Raw genomic sequence first — 26,126 nt, 5'->3', positions numbered from 1 at the left:
ACAGCTTCATATTTGCAGTGTATACATATCTTAATGTTGTTTATTTCCTTGCCTTTTATTTTATTTAGGTAACCAATGAGATCACCCCTATCCTTTCATATTCGTACATGGCAGTGCTTGTGCCAGTATTCCTGCTGACGGACTTTCTTCGCTATAAGCCAATTCTCATCGTACAGAGCATCAGTCATGTTATCATCTGGCTTCTTCTCATCTTCGGTACTAATATTATTTCTATGCAGTTCATGGAGTTTTTCTATGGAGTCACGATGGCAGCCCGTGTGGCATATTCTTCCTACATTTTTTCATTGGTCAGTCCAGCTCGATATCAGCGGGTTGCCAGCTATTCACGTAGCTCAGTACTGATGGGAGTCTTTACTAGCTGTATCCTTGGGCAGCTGTGCGTCAGTATAGGAGGTGTGCCTTTCCTGACTCTGAACTATATCTCTTTGGGATTTGTTAGTTTTGGACTAATACTAGCATTATTCCTGCGAAGACCTAAGCGTAGCCTCTTTTTTAACCGCATTTCTCCAGAATGCAATGGTGGCTTATCTTCGGAGCTGAAAAAGATGAACTTAGATGATGACAAGATGAGGGATATACCTGCATATAATTTAAAAAGTGGTGGATGGAGGAATTCTGCTTTTGTCCAAATGTTAAAACAATTGGTAAACTTTGTGAAGTTGCCACAGCTGCGGCTGTGGTCCCTGTGGTGGATTTTTAATTCTGCTGGATACTACTTGATTCTGTACTTTGTTCAGATTTTGTGGCATGAAGTGTACCCTGCAGGGCAGAGTCAGCATGTTTACAATGGAGGAGTAGACGCTGGTTCTACATTGCTAGGTAAGTACCATCTGTAGTTCTTTGAGTTCTGGAACCCACGCATGTAGCCTCATCATTTCTTGTTAGAAGAAATTTGTGAAACAGATCCTTAGTCTTTTGTGTTGCTTATGTTTCATTTTGGAATGCTAGAGTGGATAAATCTAAAACTATGTAATGGTTTGCATTTTAACAGTGATGCTTGATGTAATGATAACATTAGTACTGTTCTTAACATAAATTATTTCATACTAAGTATTACTTTGTAGGTTTTGACTTCCAGTAAACGACATTAAGGAGTATTCATGACCAGGTCTAGCTAGGCAGCAGAAGTCCTTGACACCTAAAAGTTTATCAGGTTGCTGACGGTATCTCTTAACTCATAATGCTGCACATCTTGCATGTCTGTTCATTTCTTTACTCCCATGAAAGTTTATTCTGGCATCTTGGATGGTCACAAGTTTTCCTGAGGTAGTTTTATTTTAATTTCAAGGCTTTATTGTTGAGGATTACTTCTGTTTTAGTTCTGAAAGGAATTAGCCTCATCCCTTTCTTCCACAGCCTGTTTGAAAGCCATTATTCTAGTATTCATGTGCTTTTTCTTTGTACTCATACCTTTGCCAGTTTAGGCCGCTGACCCTTATTTTTAAATATGTATTTCAAACACTATTCATAATTGTTTACTATGCTTCTTTGTAAGAGGGAGAGCTCTTTTGATTTCTGTTTTAATTTTATCGATAGCTGCTTCAGCTACACATGTAACTGATGTGTATATGTTTTTGGTAGAATTCATTACCAGAGTGTGTTCTTTTTTAGCCTTCACCATTTCGTCTTCAATCTTTTAATTTCAGCTGTATGTTCTTGTTACTATTTTTCCACAAATGTAGTGCTACATAAGCTTGCTGTCCCTTGCTTTTTGTAAGTCATTATCCTTACTATGAACTTAACCATTTGAAATGTTTAGTGTATGTCTTAACCGTTGTTATTGCTGTGCTTTGGTTGGGAAATACTACAACTGTGGAAATTTTCCTTCCTGCATTACAAGTAGCTTGATCCAGGAAAGGATAGCTTTTTTCCTGGCTATATTGATGTTCTTCACGTTTCACTGCTGCAGTCCTGACTTGTGGGATTTCCTGCCATCAAAGCCCTTGTTCAACCCAACTCCCAGAGAAAAAAATCTCTCTCCTCCAAGGGCTGGCAGACGCAATGACAGACATCAGTATGCTCAAGTATTTAGGGAGCCAGCTGACATCATGATTTCCGTCTTTTCTTGCTCAGAGCCCGAAGCGGTGTTTCAATGCATCAGTCGGTCCACACCAGAGAGAAGCCCGTTGGGGAAACTCTTTTTTTTTTTTTCCTTTGTTTGACTCATGTCAGATAAGGTTAATAACTGTATCCATTGCGATAAGCAGATTCCATTCTGAGACTTTCTTTGTTTTTGTGTCACCTGTTTAGGCCCAGATCACAATGTACCTAACTGCCACTTCTGTGCTTGTTTTGACCCTAGGACTATTAGGCGTAGGGCCGAGATCTTAGCTGGGCACCTTAGTCTTGCATCCAGTTCTCAGCGTCCGATGGCATCTGCCAGTCATTCTGAGGTTGAACTCCCCAAACGCAAAAGGGATAAAGAAAAATGACCCACGCTTAGGGCCTCAGATGACAATCACTCTCCGTCAGCTAGTCCTCCAAGGCATTTGATCACCGAAGAAGGCAAGGCGCTTTCGCAGCACCCTTCTGCGACTGAGGTGGTGATGCAGGCCTCTATTGAGACCCATTTGGAGTCTGATATGCCATTGGGTCCCTCAGTTTCCGTACAGTCCTTAGGACTTGGTTCGTTAGTTGGGTCCGGGGGCATTCAGTAGGCCTCAGCTTCCTATAAGTGTGGTTTAACCGGTGACATACCTTTGCAGCATCAGCCTACACTAGTTGCACACTCTTCTCGAGAGTCTGGTGTCAGAGTTGCGGACACACCTAGGCCCAAAACCAGAGCTATCCCAGAGAAGGGAACTTCCTCAGGGTCTATGCCTAGGTCTACTGGCTCCCACACGCAGGGTTATCAGCAGGATTTAGTTAGGTTAGCAGAAGACTTAATTTCTCTGGTTGGATCCAGACAACCCACTACTGTAGCAGAAGTCCTTTCTGACTGTTTTGAATCTGCTGAAGATTCTGACGAGTAGGAGTCTGTTTTTGATGAAGGACCCTCCCTGACTTTATTTGTGGAGTCAAATTCTGAAGAAAACCTGGCTTTTGCTACCCCCCCTTGGACAGTTTACCTTCTTAAGTGCGTTATGCACTTGGGCGAATCCACTATGTGTGAAAGGAGGTTTCCAAATTGGCAATACCTTGAGGAAAAATTGTCTGAATGTGCAACGAGCGATTGTACATTGGCATTCGCTCATTGCAGATTCTACATTGTGGGTGCAGAGTGCACTATAGCGGGGATCGGGAAATGAACCCTTGCCCCGCTGTAATGCGATCTCTGAGTTAGTATATTAAAGTAGGGAGGTGGGGGGTGCAGGGGGGCTTGCCCCCCCTGCATTACGATGTGTCTTTGACATTGTAATTCGAAAATCAGTGAATCTGCTGTTCGATTTGCTGATTTTCAAACTACGGAGACTTTCACAGTTTAAAATTCGCACTTTTGGTTCACACAATAGCACGATTGATATTGTCATTTCCGACAATATGAAGATAAACCCCGAGGACATTGCTTTTGGAGAAACTCTTCATGCCATGAGAGAGCATTTCCAGTGGGAAGTCCAGGAATACACTCAATCCTAAAAGAGGTTTAGGGAATTCCTTGACTTGTCAGACCACAAGCCTCTTGCCATTCTTCCAGTTTTGGAGGTTGTAGAAGATGTTTTCTTAGATTCCTTTTTGAATCCTGATTCCCTCCCTCCAGCGCCTTGAAAACCAGACAAGTTTTATAAGATACTGGAATCACATAGCTGTCTTTTTAAGAACCGTTGATCTAGAGATTGTTACCCTGGGACCCAAAGCAACAAGACCCAGTTCCTCCAAAAACCCTGTACCTACTGATAAAGAGAACAGGGGTGTTGATAGATTTGGCAAAAAAGTGTACACCTCTGCCACCTTAGCTACAAGGATAAAATACCAGCAGACTATTCTGGATCAGTTGAAGCAAAAAGTTACTACCATTGAGGATAAGAACCTTTCCAAAGAAGTACTAGTTGTCACTCCAGCTCACAAGTTGCTAGGCATGCTGTACATTGTGGCTATGATGCTATGGAAGCTTCCAACTGGGCTGCAGCCAATGGTTCTGTTATTAGAAGATATGTATGGCTAAGGGAACAGTCCTTCCCTGTCAGATCAGATCTTCTGGATACCCCTCTGGACAAGGATTTCCTCTTGCACCCCGAAGCTGAGCCTGTACTTAAAAATATGGAAGACAAAGCTAAATCCATGCAGACTGTTGAATACTTCCTTCAGGTTCAGCCTCCTAGATTTAGTAGGAACTACCCCACTAAACATTGGTCCTTTCCTTCACAATCCAAAACCAGGCAGAAAAAAAAAACACGTAGAGAAAGGTCACAGAGGCAACTACAACTATAAAGACCCAGGCAGTGGACCTCAGACACTTCCAGCCAAGGTAGTTCTAGGCCACTGGCCCCTGGCAGACAGCAACAGTGACTCATCCATCCCAGTCTCTCTGAACCCTCCCCCCCCAACAAGACTAGAAGGAAGACTATCCTTCTTCAAGGAAAATTGGTCCCTCATCACTTTGCACAGGTATATTCTAAGCATTATTTCAAATAGCTACAAACTTACTTTCAAAGAGCCACTGAAATACTGAAGCTATCCAGACATTCCACCAAACTAAATGACAGAGGCTGTTTCCCAAATTCAGATTTTTGCTCCCAGGGTTCAGTGGAACCAGTTAAAGAACATCAGAAAGGAAAGAGTTTCTACTCCAGGCCATTCCTGGTTCCCAGAAAGGAAGGCTGTTGGTGTCCCATTTTAGACATGTCTACCCTCAATCAGTTCCTGTTATTTCGAAAATTCAGAAAGCCTTCATGATCACCCTGGATCTAAAAGATGCCTATTTGCACAGCCCTGTATAAGAATCACACAGAAGCTTTTTACACTTCAGAGCAGCTACCAGTCGCTATCAATTTTATGCACTGTCCTTTGGCTTGATAACCACTCCCAGGGTCTTCACAAATTGCTTAGCCTCGCTAATCAACTTTTGCAGGACCAGAGGGGTACAGATTTATCCCTACCCAGACGACTGTCTAATACAAGCCATGAGTCTGTCAAAATTCCACTCGGATCTGGTGTTTACCCAGAGTCTCTTGACCTCTCTTGGCTTCACTATAAATCAACACAAATCAAACACAGAACTTTCCACTAGGATTGTCTTCCTGGGGGCTCTTCTGGACTCGGCCTCCCTTCAAAAGGCCTTCTTACCTCCACACAAGGTGTCCTTCCTGACTTACTACTTCCAAAAGATCATGCAGAAACAGTGTCTCACAGCCAGAGAATTCTTCAGAACACTGGGTTACGTGGCATCTTGCATCCTCATGGTCCCTGTGGCCAAACTGCACATGAGGAAGCTCCAGTCATACCTGAAAAATGTGTGGTGCCGGCACTCAGTCCTTGTGGTGCCAGCACTCAGTCCCTGGAGAGAGAAATTCCACTGATCCCTAGCCTCAAGGAGGAATTTTGCATGGTGGGCACAGGCTTGTGCTCAGAACCAGGGCCTTCCTCTCAAGTTCACTATCCAGGAGCAAACCCTCACCACAAACGCCTCGTAGATAGCCAGGGGGGCTCATTTCAACAGTTTCAAACCCAAGGAAAGTGGGAAAATCAGTTCAGAGACAAGCACATTAACACTGGTAGCATTCAGAGAAAAATGGAAACCAGGCGTCCTATTAGTAAAAACAGGCAACACCACAGTCTTGTGGTACATAAACAAGCAGGGCGGCACTCACTCAGGTTTGGGAGACCACTCATTGTCTGGGGTTACACCTTTTGGCACAGTACCTTCCAAGTGCTTAAAACATTCTAGCAGATTACCTCAGTAGAAACCTAATGGATCCCCATGAATGGCATCTGCCTCAGGAAACATTTCGCAACATAGCCATGAAATGGGGAGTCTCCCAGATAGACATCTTCACCACCAAAGAAAATGCTGAACTGAAAAGATTCTGCTCCAGGAGCAACCTACCCTCAACCTGGAAGACATATGCCATCTCTTTCCCTTGGACTCACCTTTTCATCTGTGCATTCCCACTTTACCTCTACTTTCTCAGGCACTTCTGAAAATAAGGGAAGAGGGCCCAAGCAACACTGTTATCCTCTACTACTCAACCTAACCAACGAGAATTGTGCATTGCAACATGCAGACACTCAAACTTTCAGGTTGGATAACTCCACGGCATTTGGGCTCATCCTGCCCTAAGCAAGCAGCTACAAGACATCCTGAAAGAGGCCAGAAGGCCTAGTACTAGGAAGTCTTACTCAGCTAAGTGGAAAAGGTTTTCCATTTGGTGTCAAGAACAGGGCCACAGTCCTCTCTTAGCCAAGATCTCCATAATCCTAGACTACGTGACTAATCTGATTGACAAGGGCCTCTCCTATTTCTCCATTAAAATTCATGGCTCTGCCATTTTGGTCCCTATCAGTGTTCTTCCTCCTGTCTTTTTTCACCCTCTTCTCTTACAATTTCTTAGGGGAGTGATTCACATCAGGCCTCCCAGGAGCTAACCTACCCCTCCATGGGACCTCAATTTTGTTCTGGAAAAACTGACCCTACCTCCTTTTGAACCAGCATCTTCTGCTAACTTAAAGTTTCTAACTTGGAAAACTGCCCTTTTGCTGGCTATCACCTTTGCTAGAAGAGTCTCTGAGCTGCAAGTTCTCATGGTATTGGAACCCTTCCTCATTTTCCATCCGGACAGAGTCTCCCTCAGGACTAACCCTTCCTTTATGCCCAAGGTGGTGACAGACACATCCATGAATCAAGACATACACCTGCCTACCTCCTTTCATAAGCCTCAGAACCAGGGGGAAAGAATCCATCATTCCTTGGATGTTCATAGGCAGCTCCATTACTATCTTGGCAGAACTACAATTTTGAGAAAATCAGACCAACTCTTTGTAGCCTATGCTAACAGTTCTGAAGGAAACCAGTTTCCAAATTACTAACTCCAAATAGCTCTCTCACTGTATCTCATTTTGTTACAGCCATAATAGTAAGAAGCTATCTGAGGCTGTCAGGACTCACTCTAAAGGGGTACTGCTACCTCTGCTGTGTTTCTTAAAGGAGTCCCTACCAAGGACATTCTGGAAGCTGATACCTGATCATTTGTGCATACCTTTACCAAACACTACCACTTATCAGCCTTTTCCAGGTCCAGAGCAGGATTCGTCACTACCATTCTGCAGGACCTTCCTTCCACTCAACATAGTACAATTGTGTACACTTACCGTAAATGCAGATGTTTGAGTGTATTCACTGTTGCAGTCTTCTTTCCCTCCGTTCTTCTCCCTTAGCCTGCAGGGTAGCCTGGTACAAACCTCTTCTTAATCCACAGGGACGCACCCCCCCTTCTTTCCCCTTTCCCTGCTTAGGTTCTCTGTCTTAGGTTCTTTATCTTAGGACCCGTCCTGGGGAGCAAGAAAAACCTGATGTCAGCTAACTCCCTATATACTCCAAAATTCTGACTTCGGCCAGGGTGTCTGCCAGCCCTTGGAGGAGGGAGATTCTATCTGTGGTAGTCGGGCTTGCCAAGGGCTATCACAGCAGGAAATCCCACAAGTCAGGACTGCAAAAGTGAATACACTCGAACATCTACATTTATGATAAATGTCCCCAACTGTTCTTTTATTGTCCTCACCCCTTCAGTACAGGTTTGTGTATCATACTTCATTGCTTTATTTTGGCTAACACAAGAACATAGCCTCAGACGCTAGTAGAGAGCTCACCTGTTTTTATTTCTTACAGTGTAAAATAATGGTTAACGTCTTTACCAGCTGTTTAGTTGGCTAATTCTACATATTAATCATTTTCCCTTTTAGCTCCTTTACAGATGAGACAGGCCTTTTTTCTTAGCTGCATTTCTTAGGGCAGTGTCTAGCATTTCATCTTGCGATTAAGAGGCAACATGAGCAGCAATATTGTTCATACAGAACCCCATAGCATGCTCAGTTTCTTAGTGGGTGCTTGGTTTCCTAATTAATCATGCTTTTTTCTCTCAGTCTTTTTAAGGATATGACATATATATATTTTAGGCTATATCCATAGGGCACATGTTTAACAGAAGCATACCCCTCCTGTCTCTTTTGCCACTAATTTAACCACTTTTTTACTTAATTTGCTTAATACTGGACACATTTCTCTGTGCTGCAGACCATAAGCATATGCTTTATGTCTGAGAAACTTAATTTCACTGGGGGGGTCATACCATCAGCAGCTGTATCACTGGTTGTTGCTTCCGATATTGTCATCCAAAAGTTTGTGAACCTTTACGATCTGGGAAGCAGACTCCATGGGGCTGCATCACCAGCATGTAAACTGATGTTGTTCCTTTTTTGCTGCATTCCTGTTAGGTCAGGATTTTGCCTGTGAACCTTAGCAGGGGCTAGAAACAGTACTAGTGATGTTGGTTCCCCCATACTCCTTTCTTTGTAATGTTACCAGTGAGGGAAGAAGACGGCACTGCTTGAAAGTACAAATTTTGGGATACCAGTAGGGGTAATTGAATACACAGCATTTGCCATCCTCTTGTCCTCATACTGATGTTCTTCGTGTTTCACTGTTGCAGTCATTACATTTGGGTAATCTGCTGGCAGGGTGCCCTCAGTCGGCCTGATTAACAAAGTCTTGGATCCTGCGTCGGTTGCTGTACCTTCTTCCATGACGTCAGGTCGTCAGGGGTATAAAACATGCAGCCGACGCCATTACATCAGTCTTTCTTGCCGCACGGTGCCCGAAGCAGAAGCAGTTCACAAGTGCTGGTCAGCTGACTCCTGAAATTTTCGTTTTCGAGTTTCAGAACCAAAGTCTTCAACTAAAAGCTAAGTACCCCGTTGGGGAAACTTTTTCTTGCTCCTTACCGATGTCAGTAAAAGTTAATAATTGTATTACTTGTGGGAAGCAAATACCTCTTAAGGATTTTCATTTATACTGTATTCCTTGCCTAGGCCCTGACCACAACGTGCCTTGATGTTGGTTTTGTGCTAAATTTAATCAACGCACTATTAAACGTTTTTTGCTTCTAAATATTTTGGCTCGAGATTTAACTACCCAGAAATGTCTTCGGTTAGCAATCCGACTACCGGAATACCAAAAAGCGCAAAGAAAAAGACAGAGACAGACCGTCGAGGTCCAAAACGGACGACGAAGCTTCTCCTAAGCCAGTGAGGTGCTTTTGCAGCCTCTGATACCCACTACTTTTGATTTGCAGGCCTCTACTGAGACCCATTTGGAGTCCGGTATGCTACCAGATACTTTAAGTATTGAACCTGCGGATGTCTCTACCTTGGATGGGTCTGGAGCCGCTGAGCAGGCACCGGCTTCTGAGGGTGTTTTCAGGCCTAAAGATTTGTATATTAAACCAACGCCATCTTCAAAATTAAGGCCAAAAACTACTTCTATGTCTAAAAAACTGATGCATGGGCCACGTGTACAGGCCCCAATGCCTAAAAAACAAATGATCAAAATGGGTGAGGATTTAATTACCTTGATCAGGGGTACCCATCCCCCTCCTGCTAAGAGGCCTAGGCAAGGCACCGACTATGAGTCTTCAGGTCAGGTTTCTATTTCTTCTGATCAGGAATTATCTATTCCCACTTATGAGGACTCTGATGCAGAAGATTCCATCCCTTCTGCTTCTCCTCCTGAGGATTTTTCTTTTGGAGAAACTTTGCATACCTTAAGGGAACACTTTCACTGGGAGAGTCAGGATATCTCAGAATCTAAAAAGAGACTTGGAGATTTTCTTCTTCTTCCTCAGCATAGGCCTTTGGCTGTACCTCCTGTTCTAGACATTGTTGATGTTTTCTCAGAATCCAGTATGACTCCTAATTCCCTGCCTCCGGCTCCTAGTAAGCCAGACAGATATTACAGGGTTCCTGACTCCCACAAATTCCTCTTTAAAAACCCTACTGCTGACCCTGAAACCATTTCTCAGGGTCCCAAGGGCATTAAGGCTTCTACTGCTAAACATCCTACCCCTTCTGATAGAGATTCCAGGGCGCTGGATAGATGGGGTAAGAAGGTTTACACGTCTGCAACCTTGGCAATCAGGGCTTTAAACTGTCAGTTTCATATGCTTAAATATCAACAGCATGTATGGGATTACTTAAACAGAAAATGATGTTTATTTCTGACAGTGTGGAAAATAAAGAGTTGCAGGATTTATTGCATTCAGCTGAACAAGTTGGAAAACATACTTTGCAATGTGGTTTTGATTCCTTGGAGGCCTGACCATGTTAAAGCAAAATTGTTGGATCCTCCTTTACAACAGGATAGGCTATTTGGTAATAAGGCAGAAGAAGTTTTGAAAAAGATGGAAGATAAAGCTAAATCTATGCAAACTGTAAAAGATTTCCTACAAGTGCAGCCACCCAGGTTCAGTAGGCACTGGCCTACTAAGAACTGGTCCTTTCCAGTACACACCAGAGCCTCTCAGGTCAAACCCAGACATTCCAAAGGCTCCAGGTTTCAGTCACAAGGAACTTATAGAGCAAAGCAATGGGATGCCTCCACCTCCAAATCTGGAAGTAACAAGGCACCTTCCTACGGTAAACAGTCTCAATGACTTTCCACTGCAATCACCAAGCACTTATCTTTTGGCCACCCCTTTGGGGGGAAAACTGGCACTTCATGCACGAAACTGGCAACTGATTACCCAGGACAAGTGGGTTTTAAATATAGTATCCCAGGGATACAGATTTTATTTCCATACGTTGCCAATCACAAATGGATGGTTAGATCTACCTCAAAATCAGTGGGCAGAGACCCAGAAACAAGTTATATCCCTCATGAATATGGGAGCTATTCAACCAGTACCAGAAAAGGAAAAGGGACAAAGTTTTTATTCAAGACTTTTCCTGGTACCCAGAAAAGACAATTCATGGCGTCCAATTCTGGACTTATCCATTCTAAATACATTTCTGGACATTCCAAAATTCAAGATGCTGACTCTACAACATTTACTACCTATGCCAGGCAAGGATGCCTGGTTGGTAACTCTAGACTTAAAAGAGGCTTACCTGCATATCCCAATCAGGGAATCTTGCAGAAGATACCTCCGCTTCAAAGCAGGCTGTTTGTGTTACCAGTTCTCTGCACTGCCTTTTGGCTTATCTAGCCAGGGTCTTCACAAAGTTTCTGGCACCAGTAATTGCATTTTGCAGGCAAAGAAATATTCAAATGTATCCATACCTGGACAATTGTCTAATTCAGGCAGAAAACAAGGACACTCTTCTAAAACATCTAGCTTTTGTAAAAAAGACTTCTAACTTTTCTAGGGTACACCATCAACGAAAAGAAATCACAACTGGTACCCTCTCAAATAATTACATTCCTGAGTGCAAGCTTGAATACAACTGCCCAGATGACTTACCTTACGCCAGAAAAACAAATTCAATTGATGACTTACTTCAGTCAGGTGGCCACAAAAACCCAGCTATCTGCAAGACAAATTCTGCAGGCCTTGGGGTTCATGGTTTCCTGCATTCTACTAATTCCATATGCAAGACTGCATATGAGGAAACTTCAATGGTACCTAAAAAGCTTATGGAGTCAACATTGTCACAGCCTGGAAACAATGATTCCTATCATTCATTGCCTGCAGGTTCAATTCCTGCCAGGAAGGCAAAGTACTCTGGCAGACGAACTAAGCAGAAATCTTATGGACCCACACGAATGGAAACTGGATCCACAAATCTTCAGCATGTTGACACACAAATGGGGGAGCCCAGACATGATCTTTTTGCTTCACCCCAAAACTATCAGTTGGACAAATTCTGCACAGGAATTCATCACAGAAAAGCTTGGAAAGTGGATGCTCTATCCTTCAGCTGGAAAAAACTATCAGTCTGTGCCTTTTCCCCTCTACCTCTGCTCTCCAAGGTCTTACTAAAAGTCAGACAGGAAAAAAACAAAAATGATTCTGATTGCTCCAGACTGGCCACGCCAACACTGGTAACTGCTCCTACGCAATATGTCGCACCTTCTTCCATGGAACCTGCCTCAGACACCTTACCTACTGTCTCAGCAGAACTATCAAATTCTGCACACTCAGCTCCAAACTCTGAATCTTGCAGCATGGCTAATCAACTAATTTCACCAGTTACATCTCTCAGCAAACCTGTGATGGTTATCATTTTGGAGGCTAGAAGGTCTAGTACTAGAAAATCTTATGCTGACAAATGGAAAAGATTCTGTGCCTGGAACCAAGCACAAGGAATAAGCACAGCAATGCCCAATATTCCTCAGATTCTGCAATACTTAACTGAGATGCTTCACAAGGGCCTATCTTTTTCTTCAATAAAAATCCACACCTCTGCCATTTCAGCTCATTACAACACAGAGCCTCCCCTCTTTTCTCATCCTCTGCTAAAGCAGTACCTCAGAGGGGCCAAAAATTTAAGACCTCCCAGGAGAGCACCGACTCCTGCATGGGACCTCAATTTTGTGTTGGAAAAGCTCACCCTACCTCCTTTTGAGCCAGCTGCTACTGCAGACCTAAAATTTCGCTGTTGGAAGACAGCTTTTCTTTTAGCAGTCACTTCAGCTAGAAGGATTTCAGAACTACAGTCTTTTATGGCAGTGGAGCCTTTTATTATCTTTTACCCGGACAGGGTAGGTCTCAGGACCAGTCCATCCTTTATGCCTAAAGTGGTATCTAGTGTGGCTCTTAATCAGACCATTCATCTGCCAGCCTTCTTCCCAAATCTACAGAACAAGGGTGAGTGGATTCTGCATTCATTGGATGTACACAGACAACTAAGATTCTACTTAAACAGGACAAAACCTCTAAGAAAATCTGAGCAATTACTGGTGGTATTTGCTGCAGGGGGCAGAGGGAAAGGCTATTTCAAAACAGACATTTAAAAATGGATAAGCCATTGTATTCACTTGTGCTACATGCCCCATGGTAAATCTGTCCCCAAGGGGATCAGATCTCATTCCACCAGGGCTGCATCTACTTCTGCAGCCTTTCTCAGAGGGATTCCTACCAGAGACATTCTAGGAGCCGCTACCTGGAGCTCAGTTCATGTGTTCACCAAACATTACCATTTACCTCTCTTCTCTAAATCCAGAGCAGGCTTTGCCACTGCTGTCCTGCAGGGCCTTATAGCTGCTCCTAATGCTGTATTATTCCATCCTCCCAACCATAGCTTTGGGATTCTACCCAAATGTAATGACTGCAACAGTGAAACACAAAGAACATAGTACAATTGTGTACACTTACCATAAATGTAGATGTTCAAGTGTATTCACTGTTGCAGTCCTGGATGTTCTTCGTGTTCCACTGTTGCAGTCATTACATTTGGGTAATCTGCTGGCAGGTTGCCCTCAGTCGGCCTGAATTCCAAAGTGTTGGGTCCTGCGACGGTTGCTGTCTCCTCTTCCATGACGTCAGGTCTTCAGGGGTATAAAACATGCAGCCAGCGCCATTTTCTTCAGTCTTTCTTGCCGCGCGGTGCCCGAAGCAGAAGCATTTTGCAAGTGCCGGTCGGCCGACTACTGAAATATTTGAGTTTGAGTTTCAGAACCGAAGTCTTCACTAAAGCTAAGTACCCCGTTGGGGAAACTTTCTTCTTGCTTTTTACCGATGTCAGAAAAAGTTAATAATTGTATTACTTGTGGAAAACAAATACCTCATAAGGATTTCAATTTATACTGTATTCCTTGCCTAGGCCCTGATCACAATGTGCCGGCTGTCGGTTTTGTGCTAGATTTAACCAACCCGCTATTAAGCGTCAGTATATTTTTTCATCAAAGTATTTTGGAAACAGATTTAACTACCCAGAAATGTCGTCAGATAGTAATCTGACTACCGGAGTACATAAAAAATGCAAAGAAAAGGACAGAGATAGGCAGTCAAGATCCAAAACCGACGATGAAGCTTCTCGTAACCCAGTCGCCAGTTCACCGGTACTCAGTGAGGCGCTTTCGCAGCCCCTGATACCCGCTACCTTCGAGTCGCAAGCCTCTACCAACACCCATGTAGAGTCCGGCATGCCGCAGGATACTCAAGGTATTGGACGGACGGATGTATCTCCCTCAGATGGGTCCGGAGCCGCTGAGCAGGCACCGGCTTCTGATGGTGTATTCAGACCTCAACATTTTCTATATCAAACCGACGAAAGCTGCAAAACCAAAGACTAAAGCAACTTCTAAAACTAAAAAAATGACGCATGAGCCACGTGCACAGGCCTCTATGCCTAATAAACAGATGATCAAAATGGCTGAAGACCTTATTACCTTGATCAGGGGTACCCGTCCTCCTCCTGATAAGAGGCCTAGGCAAGAAACTGATTATGAATCTTCTGATCAGGTTTCTATTTCTTGTGATTCCTCTTCTGATCAGGAATTATCTGTGCCTCCCTATGAGGATTCTGGTGCTGAGGAGTCTGTTCCATCTGCATCTCCTCCTGAGGATTATTCATTTGGAGAAACCTTGCATACTTTGAAGGAGCATTTTCACTGGGAGAGTCAAGACTTCTCAAAATCAAAAAAGAGGCTCAGGGTTTCCTTCTTCTCCCTCAGCACATGCCTTTAGCCATTCTCCCTGATGTCCTTCAAGAATGCAACTGCAGTCATAACATGTGGGTTGTCCTGCCTCAGGCAGCCCTCGGTCGGCCGGATTCCAAAGTTTGGGTCCGGCGTCGGCTGAAGTCGCATTTCTCTCCGACGTCAGAGCGGCAGGAGTACATAAGCATCAGCCGACGCCATTTTTTTCAGTCTTTCTTGCCGCGCGGTGCCCGAAGCAGAAGCAGTTCGCAAGTGCCAGTCGGTCAGCTCCTGTATTCTTCGATACCAAAGTCATCAAAAGTCATCAGAAAAGCTAAGTACCCCGTTGGGGACCTTTTCTTGCCTCAGCCGATGTCAGAAATTACTGAAAAAGTTAACAATTGTCTTCCTTGTGTTTAACAAATACCTCATAAGGATTTCCACTCTTACTGTCTTCCTTGCCTTGGCCCAGACCACGACGTCTCGGCCTGTGTAGCCTGTGCTCGCTTCAACAAGCGCACTCTCAGGCGCCGGGCGGAGTTCGCTGAAGATTTTTACGGCGATGAATTTGCTTACACCATGCCATCGGATCTCCCGACATCGCAAACTCCCAAGAAGCGAAAAGACCGGGACCGACATACTCGGCCCGCGTCTACCACCGACTCCACGCCAAAACCCAGCGTGAGTGCTCCGGTTCCCTCTGAGAACCGAAGACACCGCATTACCGACGACTCCGATACCGGACATCACTCCGACGCCAGTTATCGATTTTCCTCCGGATACCGAAACCGAGGAAATGCCCGAGACCATTGCTGTAGACAAGGTCACTCCTGCACGTGGAGCTGCCAGGCCTCCTATGGCCATGTCTATCAAGGCCTACACTAGGGCTAAGGCAGCCAGCAAAACTAAGCATCTTACTACTAAAACCATACCTCAGCCTACTCCAGAGACACAGATTATGTCCATGGCTGCTGATTTGATTTCTATGATTAGAGGGTCACAGGCCCATCCTGAGAGAGGATCCCAGCCTCCTGCTGATAAAAGGCCCCGGCTTGAACCCTCTGAACCTACTCCTTCAGATGAAGATTCTGATGGCTCTGTCCACTCTGATAGCCAGGAAGAAATCTTCCAGACCTATGAGGACTCGGATGCAGATGATTCCATCCCCTCGGCCTCCCCTCCTGAGGATATTTCTTTTGGGGAAGTTCTGCATACCATGAGGGAACATTTCAAGTGGCAAGGGCAGGAATATTCTGATTCCAGAAAACGCCTTAGGACTTTCCTTAAGAAGCCACAGCACAGGCCCTTAGCTATTCCTCCTGTACTTGATGTTTTGGATGATTTATACTCTGACTCTAGTGCTACCCCTGATTCTCTTCCTCCTGCTCCAGCCAAGCCAGACAGGTACTACAGGGTCCCAGAGACTCATTCCCATTTATTCAGGGCCCATTCTACTGATTTGGAAACTATTTCGCAGGGGCCTAAAGGAGTTTCAGCTTCCACCTCTAAGAATCTATTCCCCTCCAACAGGGAAGCTAGGTCATTAGAGCGATGGGGTAAAAAGGTTTACACATCCACTACCTTATCCATGAGAGCTTTGAATTGTCTTTTTCATATGTTACAATTTCAGGATTTCCTGTTAGAAGACTTACAAAAAACTTTAGCCACTCCTGACCCCTTAGACAGGAAGGCTTTGCAGGAAGCTGTACATAACACTCAGCAAGTAAGCAATCACTTCCTGCAGTGTGGATATGATGCACTGGAAGCTTCATGTAGGGCAGCTATGACAGGGGCAGTCATTCGTAGGCATGCATGGTTAAAAGATCAGCCTCTACCAGATCATGTAAAGCCAAAACTTCTGGATGCACCTTTGGAAAAGAACAAGCTTTTTGGTGCTAATGCCAAGGATGTGTTAAAGACCATTGAAGAAAAAGCAAAATCAGTTCAGACGGTGAAAGATTTCCTCCAGGTCAACCCCCCAGATTCAGTAGGAATTGGCCTTCAAAAAACTGGTCCTTTCCTAATCCAGAAAAGTTTCAAAGGGGTAAAAACAGACGTGGCTGAGGAAGAGGCCAATACAGAGGCCCTTACAGGGGAAGACAATGGCAGCCAGGAAACCAAAGAAGTGACGCAGGGGTTTCACCTGCCCCACAGCCACAATCTGAATGACTTTCCTCTACTTCCGCCTACCAGGGAACAAATAAAAGCTCCCTTGGGTGGGAAATTATCTCTATTTGCAGAAACTTTGCACAGACTGACAAAGGACAAATGGATTTTGGACATTATAGACCGTGGGTACAGGTTGCATTTTCATACCTTGCCAAGGAAACGAGGCATGCCAAACCTACCACAAAACCAGAGGGCAGAGGCTATCAAGCAAATCACTCTGCTGACTCAGATGAAAGCAATAGAAAAAGTACCACAACAAGAACAAGACCAGGGGTTCTACTCAAGACTGTTTCTTGTTCCAAGAAAAGAATCTCAATGGAGACCAATACTGGACTTGTCCGCATTAAACACCTTTCTCATAGTACCAAAGTTCAAAATGCTGACTCTACAGCAACTCCTTTCCATGCTGGGCAAGGGGTCTTGGCTGATTACTCTGGACCTCAAGGAGGCATACCTGCATGTCCCTATCAGACACAGCTGCAGAAGATACCTCAGATTTCTTGCAGGGCCAGAGCATTATCAATTCTCAGCATTGCCATTTGGCTTATCTACTGCGCCCAGAGTATTCACAAAATGCCTGGCTTCAGTAATTGCTCATTGCAGGCTCCAGGGATACAAATTTACCTGCACTGGACGACTGCCTCATACAAGCGGAAGACAAATTGATGTTGACAAAAAACTTGGACTATGTCATACGATTACTACAAGCTCTGGGATACACAGTCAACTTCCAAAAGTCAAGACTGCAGCCATCCCAGCAAATAATTACCTGACAGAAGAAAAGCAAGAGAAGTTAACTCATTATTTCAAAGGCTTAGCAAAACTCACCCAGATGACTGCAAGGAGATTCCTACAGGCCCTGGGTTACATGGCATCCTGCATTCTCCTGGTTCCATTAGCAAGACTACACATGAGAAAGCTTCAATGGTACCTAAAAAGCATTTGGTCTCAACACAACAACAACTTGGAGACAATCATTCCGCTCATTCCATGCCTACAAAAGGAATTCCTATGGTGGGCCTCGATGGGCCAGGCAAACACAGGTATGTCATTCAAAAAAACACAGATAACACAGACCATGACCACAGACGCCTCAGACCTTGGATGGGGGGCGCACATGGAAGGCAGGTGTATACAAGGAAAATGGTCTCCAAAGGAAACACATCTGCATATAAACCAAAAGGAAATGCTGGCAGTAATGCATGCCATCGAGGCCTTTCAGCACCAACTTCAGCAAGGTCATTTACTGATACGGACAGACAACACCACTGTGATGTGGTACATAAACAAGCAAGGGGGCACCCACTCTTACCCCCTTTGCAGACTGACAATGCATCTTTGGGAAAAATCACTGAGCCTAAACATCCAGTTACAATCCCAGTTTGTTCCAGGCAAAGACAATGTGTTGGCGGACAGCCTAAGCAGGAAATTCACAGATCCACACGAGTGGAGGTTACATCCGAAGGTCTTCACACAACTCACCTCGACATGGGGCAGGCCAGAAGTGGACTTATTTGCCTCTCACCTCAACCATCTTCTACCAAAATTCTGCAGAAGGACATACCATCCAAAAGCTTGGAAAATAGATGCTCTCTCATTCAACTGGAACTTCCTAACAATATATGCATTCCTACCTCTGCCACTGATGACCTCAGTATTACTAAAGATCAAAGCAGAGAGACCCAAGGGAATCATAATAGCTCCGGACTGGCCAAAACAACACTGGTACCCACTACTACGGAGCATATGTCACACCAGGAGGTGGGCCCTTCCCCAATGGCCTCTACTTTTGACTCAACACAATCTTGAAACAGTGCATCCAAACCTTCAGACACTGCAGCTAACAGCCTGGGAGATCCCATAAATAACCTCAACCTATCTCTCTCCAAGGAAGTCCAGCGGATACTAACAGAGGCCCGAAGACCATCCACCAGAAAGGTTTACTTAGCAAAGTGGAAAAGATTCAGCAATTGGAATACCAACAAGGGACATGATGCATCATTGTTGAACATCCCACTCATCTTGGAATACTTGGCAGATATGCTAAAGAACGGCCTCTCATATTCTTCCATAAAGATACATGCATCAGCTATTTCAGCTAGATACAACACTGATCCTCCAGTTTTTCACACCCTTTGCTACGGCAATTCCTCAGGGGAATCAAGAACATTAAGCCACCAAGAAAGGCCCCAGTGCCTGCCTGGGACCTCAATTTTGTCCTAGAAAAACTGACTCTACCTCCATTTGAACCAGCAGCTTCAGTTGACTTGCAATTTCTCTCATGGAAGACAGCTTTCCTGTTGGCAATTACCTCAGCAAGAAGGGTTTCGGAATTGCAGGCCCTAATGGCAATACCACCGTTCATAATTTTTCACAGAGACAGGGTTTCATTAAGGACCAACCCTACTTTTATGCCAAAGGTGGTATCTAGGGTTTCTTTAAATCAAGCCATTCATCTGCCTACCTTCTTCCCCAATCCTGAGAATAAGGGGGAAAGACTGTTGCATACCTTGGACATTCACAGACAACTTCGGTACTACCTGGACAGAACCAAGGCCAGTAGGAAGTCTGAACAACTTTTTGTAGCTTACGCCCCTGCAGTCCAAGGAAAAGCAATTTCAAAACAGACAGTTTCAAAATGGATTGGACATTGCATCAGTTACTCCTTTCATGGAAAGACTGTTCCAGCCAATGTCAGACCACATTCCACCAGAGCTACAGCCACCTCTACAGCATTCTTAAGAGGGGTGCCTACTAAGGACATTCTAGAAGCTGCTACATGGAGCTCAGTGCATACATTCTCCAAACACTACAATCTCCCTCTATACTCCAGATCCAGAGCAGGCTTTGCTTCGGCAGTCCTGCAGGGTTTGATTGCCACACCATCTTTTTCCTAGAGCATACCTCCTCCCCCAGCTAAGCTATGGTATTCTACCCACATGTTATGACTGCAGTTGCATTCTTGAAGGACATAGTACAGTTTTGTACCTACCATAAATGTAGATGTCCGATAGACATGCAACTGCAGTTGGATTTTCCCTCCCTCCTTCCCCTCTATACCTAGGGTCCACTCCTATCCCTGTTGCTCTTAGCTGGGGATATCTGTTATGGTGTATTTGTTTTATTGCTCATTTATTTGTCTGGAATCCTGTTTTTGTCTTCTAATTTGATTACAGCCTTCCTTGGAGGGCACCTGGCATCTGGGGCAAGAAACACTGAAGAAAATGGCGTCGGCTGATGCTTATGTACTCCTGCCACTCTGACGTCAGAGAGAAATGCGACTTCAGCCGACGCCGGACCCAGACTTTGGAATCCGACCGACCGAGGGCTGCCTGAGGCAGGACAACCCACATGTTATGACTGCAGTTGCATGTCTATCGGGCATCTACATTTATGGTAGGTACAAAACTGTACTTTTTAGACATTGTGGATGATGTGTTTTCGGAGTCAAGCTTGACCCCTGACTCCTTACCTTTGGCTCCCAGTAAGCCTGACAGATATTACAGGGTCCCTGACTCACATATATTTTTATTTAGAAACCCTGCTGCTGATCCAGAAACTATTTCACAGGGTCCAAAGGGAGTTAAGGTCGCAACAGCAAAAAATCCTACCCCCTCTGACAGAGATTCAAGGGCACTGGACAGATGGGGAAAAAAAGGTTTATACATCTGCAACCTTGGCAGTCAGGGCCTTAAACTGTGAATTTCATATGCTTAAGTATCAACAACATGTTATGGGATTGCTGAAACAGAAAATGATGTTGATTTCAGAATGTGCAGAAAATAAAGAATTGCAGGAATTATTGCATGCAGCTGAACAAGTTGGAAAGCATACTTTGCAATGTGGTTTTGATTCCTTAGAGGCCTCTTGCAGGGCCGCAGTTACTGGATCGGTGATTAGGAGGCATGCCTGGTTAAAGGAACAACATTTGCCTGATCATGTTAAAGCTAAATTGCTAGATGCACTTTTACAGCATGATTCTCTGTTTGGTATTAAGGCAGAAGAGGTTTTAAAGAAATGTAAGACAAAGCTAAGTCTATGCAAACTGTTAAAGACTTCTTACAAGTGCAGCCACCAAGATTCAGTAGACACTGGACTAAAAAAATTGGTCCTTTCCTGTGTCAGACAGAGCTCAAAGGGACAAATCCAGACATCCTAAGGGTTCCAGATACTAGGCGCAAGATTCATACAGGTCAAAGCAATGGGGCGCTTCCACCTCCAAATCTGGAGGAGATAAAGCACAAACCTACAGAAAGCAATCCCAATGACTTCCCTCTGCCTGCACCAAGCACTTATCTTTTGACAGCACCCATAGTGGGAAAATTAGCACTTTTTGCTCAAAATTGGCAGTTAATAATCCAGGACAAGTGGGTACTATACATTGTATCACAGGGATACAGACTGCATTTCCACACTCTGCCAATGGCAAATGGTTGGCCAGCTCTGTCAAAAAATCAATGGGCAGAGGCACAGAAACAGAAAGTCCCTCATGGATATGGGGGCCATTCAGACAGTGCCAGAACAGGAAAAAGGACAAGGTTTTTACTCAAGACTGTTCTTGGTACCCATAAAGGACAAGGCCTGGCAGCCAATACTGGATTTATCGATTTTGAACACATACCTGGACATTCCAAAATTCAAAATGTTGACTTTGCAGCAGCTTCTGCCCATGCTGGGCAAGAATGCTTGGCTGGTGACTTTAAACCTAAAAGAGGCATACCTGCATGTCCCAATAAGACAATCGTGCAGAAGATACCTCAGATTCAAGGCTGGCTTAATGCATTACCAATTCTCTGCACTGCCCTTTGGCTTATCTACTGCGCTCAGGGTCTTTTCAAAGTGCCTGGCACCAGTAATTGCATTTTGCAGACAAAAAAGTATACAAATATATCTTTACTTGGACGACTGTCTCATTCAAGCAGAGAACAAGGACACTCTTCTTCGACACCTGGTGTTTGTGAAAAGGCTTCTAACATGCCTGGGGTACACAATAAACGAAAAGAAATCACAACTGGTACCCTCTCAAAAGATAACATTCCTGGGTGCAAGCTTAAATACAACTGCCCAGATGGCTTACCTCACGCCAGACAAGCAAAGGCAACTGACTTCTTACTTCAAACTGATGGCAACAAAAACCCAGTCTTCTGCAAGACAAATTCTGCAGGCACTGGGCTTCATGGCATCTTGCATCCTACTGATTCCATATGCAAGACTGCATATGAGGAAGCTTCAGTGGTACCTAAAAAGTTTATGGAGTCAAAATTCTCACAGTCTGGAAACAATGATTCCTCTCATTCCCTGCCTGCAACAGGAGTTTCTGTGGTGGGCAAAGGCATGTCACCAAAACATGGGACGGCCATTCACTTTACCCCCTGCCAGCCAAACCATAACAACAGACACATCAGATTATGCCTGGGGGGCCCACATGGCAGGAAGATGCATTCAGGGCATATGGTCACCAAAACAAATGCATCTACATATCAACCAGAAAGAGATGCTAGCTGTTCAAAATGCCCTAACAGCCTTCAAGGACTCGCTTCATCCAAGACAACTACTGATAAAGACGGAAAACACCACAGTCATGTGGTATACAAACAAGCAAGGGGGCACACACTCATACCCCCTATGCAGATTAGTCATGGCACTGTGGGGCACAGCTTTGACTTACCAAATACATCTTCAAGCTCAATTCCTGCCAGGAAAACAAAACACTGGCAGACGATTTAAGCAGAAACCTTATGGATCCTCACGAGTGGAAACTAAATCCACAAGTCTTCAGTATGATAACAGAGAAATGGGGGAGCCCAGACATAGATCTATTTGCCTCTCCTCAGAATTATCAATTGAAAAAAATTCTGCACAAGGACTTATCACAGACAAGCATGGAAAGTGGACGCCCTATCCTTCAGTTGGAAAAACTTATCAGTTTCCGCCTTTCCGCCTCTGCCTCTTCTCCCCAAGGTCCTTCTAAAAGTCAGACAAGAGAAACCAAAGATGATACTAATTGCCCTGGACTGGCCCCGCCAATACTGGTACCCAATCCTAAGGAACTTGTCTCAATACCCAGCTTGGACCTTGCCTCAAAGACCACAACTACTGTCCCAGCAAAACAATCAGATCCTGCACAATCAACTACAGACTCTGAACCTGGCAGCATGGCTGATCATGTAGTCATACAAACAACTCCTCTCAGTAAAGCTGTGATGGATGTCATTTTGGAAGCCAGAAGGCCTAGTACTAGAAAATCTTATGCTGACAAATGGAAGAGATTCTGTGCTTGGAATCAAGCACAAGGAACTGATACAGCAGAACCAAATATTCCTCAGATATTGCAGTACTTAACTGAAATGCTTGGCAAAGGCCTATCTTTCTCATCAATTAAAATCCATGCCTGTGCCATTTCGGCTCATTACAATACAGAGCCACCAATCTTTTCTCATCCTTTACTAAAGCAGTATCTTAGAGGAGCCAAAGATTTAAGGCCTCCTAGAAGATCACCACTGCCTGCATGGGACCTCAATTATGTGTTGGAAAAGCTCACCCTGCCTCCATTTGAACCAGCTGCTCCAGCTGATATAAAGTTCTTATCACGGAAAACAGCTCTGCTACTAGCAATTACTTCAGCAAGAAGAGTTTCAGAGCTACAGACCCTCATGGCTGTGGAGCCTTTTATTATATTTCACCCAGACAGGGTATCTCTGAGGACAAATCCTACTTTTATGCCTAAGGTGGTTTCCAGTGTGGCTCTTAACCAAACAATTCATCTGCCAACCTTTTATCCAAATCCGCAAGGGGGAGAGAATTCTGCATTCCTTGGACATACACAGACAGCTAAGATTCTACTTAAGCAGGATTAAAGCTCTAAGAAAAACTAAGCAATTACTAGTGACATATGCTGCAGGATCAGAAGGCAAGGCTATATCAAAGCAGACAGTTTCAAAGTGGATAAGCCACTGCATCCGTTTCTGCTACTTAAACCATGGTAAACCTGTGCCCAAGGGCATTAGGTCTCATTCCACCAGAGCTGCAGCTACTTCAGCAGCCTTTTTAAGGGGAGTACCAACCAAAGACATTCTAGAGGCTGCTACTTGGAGTTCTGTTCACACCTTTACAAAGCATTATCATTTGCCTCTCTACTCTAAATCCAGGGCAGGCTTTGGTAACTTACTTCAAACAAGTGGCCTCAAAAACCCTGCTTTCTGCAAGACAAATACTGCAAGCCTTGGGGTTCATGGCCTCCTGCATTCTTCTAATTCCATATGCAAGACTGCATATGAGGAAACTTCAGTGGTACTTAAAAAGTCTATGGAGTCAACATTTTGTCACAGCCTGGAAACAATGATTCCTATCATACCTTGCCTACGCCTGGAGTTCCTATGGTGGCCAGAGGCCTGCCACCAAAACAAGGGACTTCCATTCACACTACCCCCTGCCGTCCAAACCCTAACTACAGACGCATCAGACTATGCATGGGGGGGGGGCTCACCTGGCAGGGAAGTGCATTCAGGGCAAATTGAACCCAAATCAAATGCACCTACATCTCAATCAAAAAGAAATGTTAGCTCTACAGAATGCTCTGACAACCTTCAAGAACTACATTCTTCCAGGACAACTAATGGTAAAGATGGACAACACCACGGTTATGTGGTACATAAACAAGCAGTGGGGTACACATTCCTACCCCCTCTGCAGACTAGCCATGGCATTGTGGAACACGGCCTTGAGCTACCAAGTGCACCTACAAGCTCAATTCCTTCCAGGAAAATTTAATACACTGGCAGATGGACTAAGCAGAAATCTCATGGACCCACACTAGTGGAAACTGGAACCATGGATTTTCAACATGTTGACAAGCAAATGGGGGAACCCAGACATAGATCTATTTGCCTCCCCCCACAACTACCAGTTGGACAAATTTTGCACAAAGACTCCCCACAAAAAAGCCTGGAAAGTGAATGCTCTGTCCTTCAGCTGGAAAAAACTATCAGTCTTCGCCTTTCCCCCTCTGCCTCTACTCTCCAAAGTTCTGCTAAAAGTCAAACAGGACAAACCAAGGATGATTTTGATTGCTCCAGACTGGCCACGCCAACACTGGTACCCCCTCCTGCGCAGTGTGTCACAAATATCTCCCTGGTACCTGCCCCAGACACCTTCCTTGCTGTCTCAGCAGGAGAACCAAATTCTTCACCCTCAGCTCCCAACGTTGAACCTTGCAGTTTAGCTAATTACTTAAATTCACCCTTAGCATCCCTCAGCAAACCTGTGTTGAATGTCATCTTGGAGGCGAGAAAACCTAGTACTAGAAAATCTTATGCTGACAAATGGAAAAGATTCTGTGCCTGGAACCAATCTTTAGGGATGAGTACAGCAGCACCCAATTTACCTCAGATTTTGCAATACTTAACTGAGATACTTCACAGGGGCCTGTCTTTTTCCTCTATTAAAATCTACGCTTCAGCTATTTCAGCTCACTATAACACAGAACCACCCCTCTTTTCTCATCCCCTGCTCAAGCAGTATCTCAGAGGTGCAAAGAACTTGAGACCACCCAGGAGAGTCCTACCCCTGCCTGGGACCTTAATTTCATTTTGGAGAAACTCACTGTACCTCCTTTCGAGACAGCTGCTACTGCAGCCTTAACATTTCTTCCTTGGAAAACAGCCTTCCTTTTAGCAATCACTTCAGCTAGAAGGATATCTGAATTACAAGCCCTTATGGCAGTGAAGCCTTTCATCATCTTTCATGTGGACAGGGTATCTCTGAGGACCAATCCATCCTTCATGCCCAAGATGGTTTCCAGTGTGGCTCTTAATCAGTCCATTAATTTGCCAACTTTCTATCCCAATCCACAGAACAAAAGGGAACGGATTCTGCATTCCTTGGACGTGCACAGACAACTTATATTCTACTTGGACAGAATTAAACTTCAAAGAAAATCTGAACAATTGCTAGTAGCATTTGCTGCTGCGGCAGAGGGGAAGGCTATTTCAAAACAAACCATTTCTAAATGGATAAGCCATTGCATTCATTTCTGCTATAAGCACCATGGAAAACCTATCCCCCAGGGGATCAGATCTCATTCCACCAGGGCTGCATTCTGCAGCCTTTCTCAGAGGTGTTCCTACCAGGGATATTCTAGAAGCTGCTACCTGGAGTTCTGTACATACTTTCAGCAAGCGTTATCATTTACCAATTTTCTCTAAATCCAGAGCTGGCTTTGCCACTGCTGTCTTGCAGGGCCTTATAGCTGGTCCTAATGCTGTATAATTTCCTCCTCCCAGCCATAGCTTTGGGAATCTACCCAAATGTAATGACTGCAACAGTGAAACACGAAGAACATAGTACAGTTGTGTACACTTACCATAAATGTAGATGTTCGAGTGTATTCACTGTTGCAGTTCCGGTTACCCTCCATCCAGCCCCCTGTTTT

General features: G+C 44.5%; 1 protein-coding gene across 4 annotated transcripts in view; it reads left to right on the top strand.

Moving 5' to 3' along the window:
- The window catches only part of SLC19A1 (solute carrier family 19 member 1), a 723,538-nt gene that overhangs the window by 372,074 nt on the left and 325,338 nt on the right, over positions 1-26,126 (top strand). For all 4 annotated transcript variants that reach the window (XM_044075905.1, XM_044075904.1, XM_044075908.1 and 1 more), the window contains one exon: positions 69-840. In XM_044075905.1, coding sequence (XP_043931840.1) covers positions 69-840 — 772 coding nt within the window. The remainder of the gene's footprint in view (positions 1-68; positions 841-26,126) is intronic.

Source organism: Protopterus annectens, chromosome 6.part1 (genome assembly GCF_019279795.1).
Source record: "Protopterus annectens isolate FY-2018-M chromosome 6.part1, PAN1.0, whole genome shotgun sequence".
NCBI lineage: Eukaryota > Metazoa > Chordata > Ceratodontiformes > Protopteridae > Protopterus > Protopterus annectens.
The sequence above is the reverse complement of the archived record's forward strand: the minus strand, read 5'-3'. Positions and strand labels throughout refer to the sequence as shown.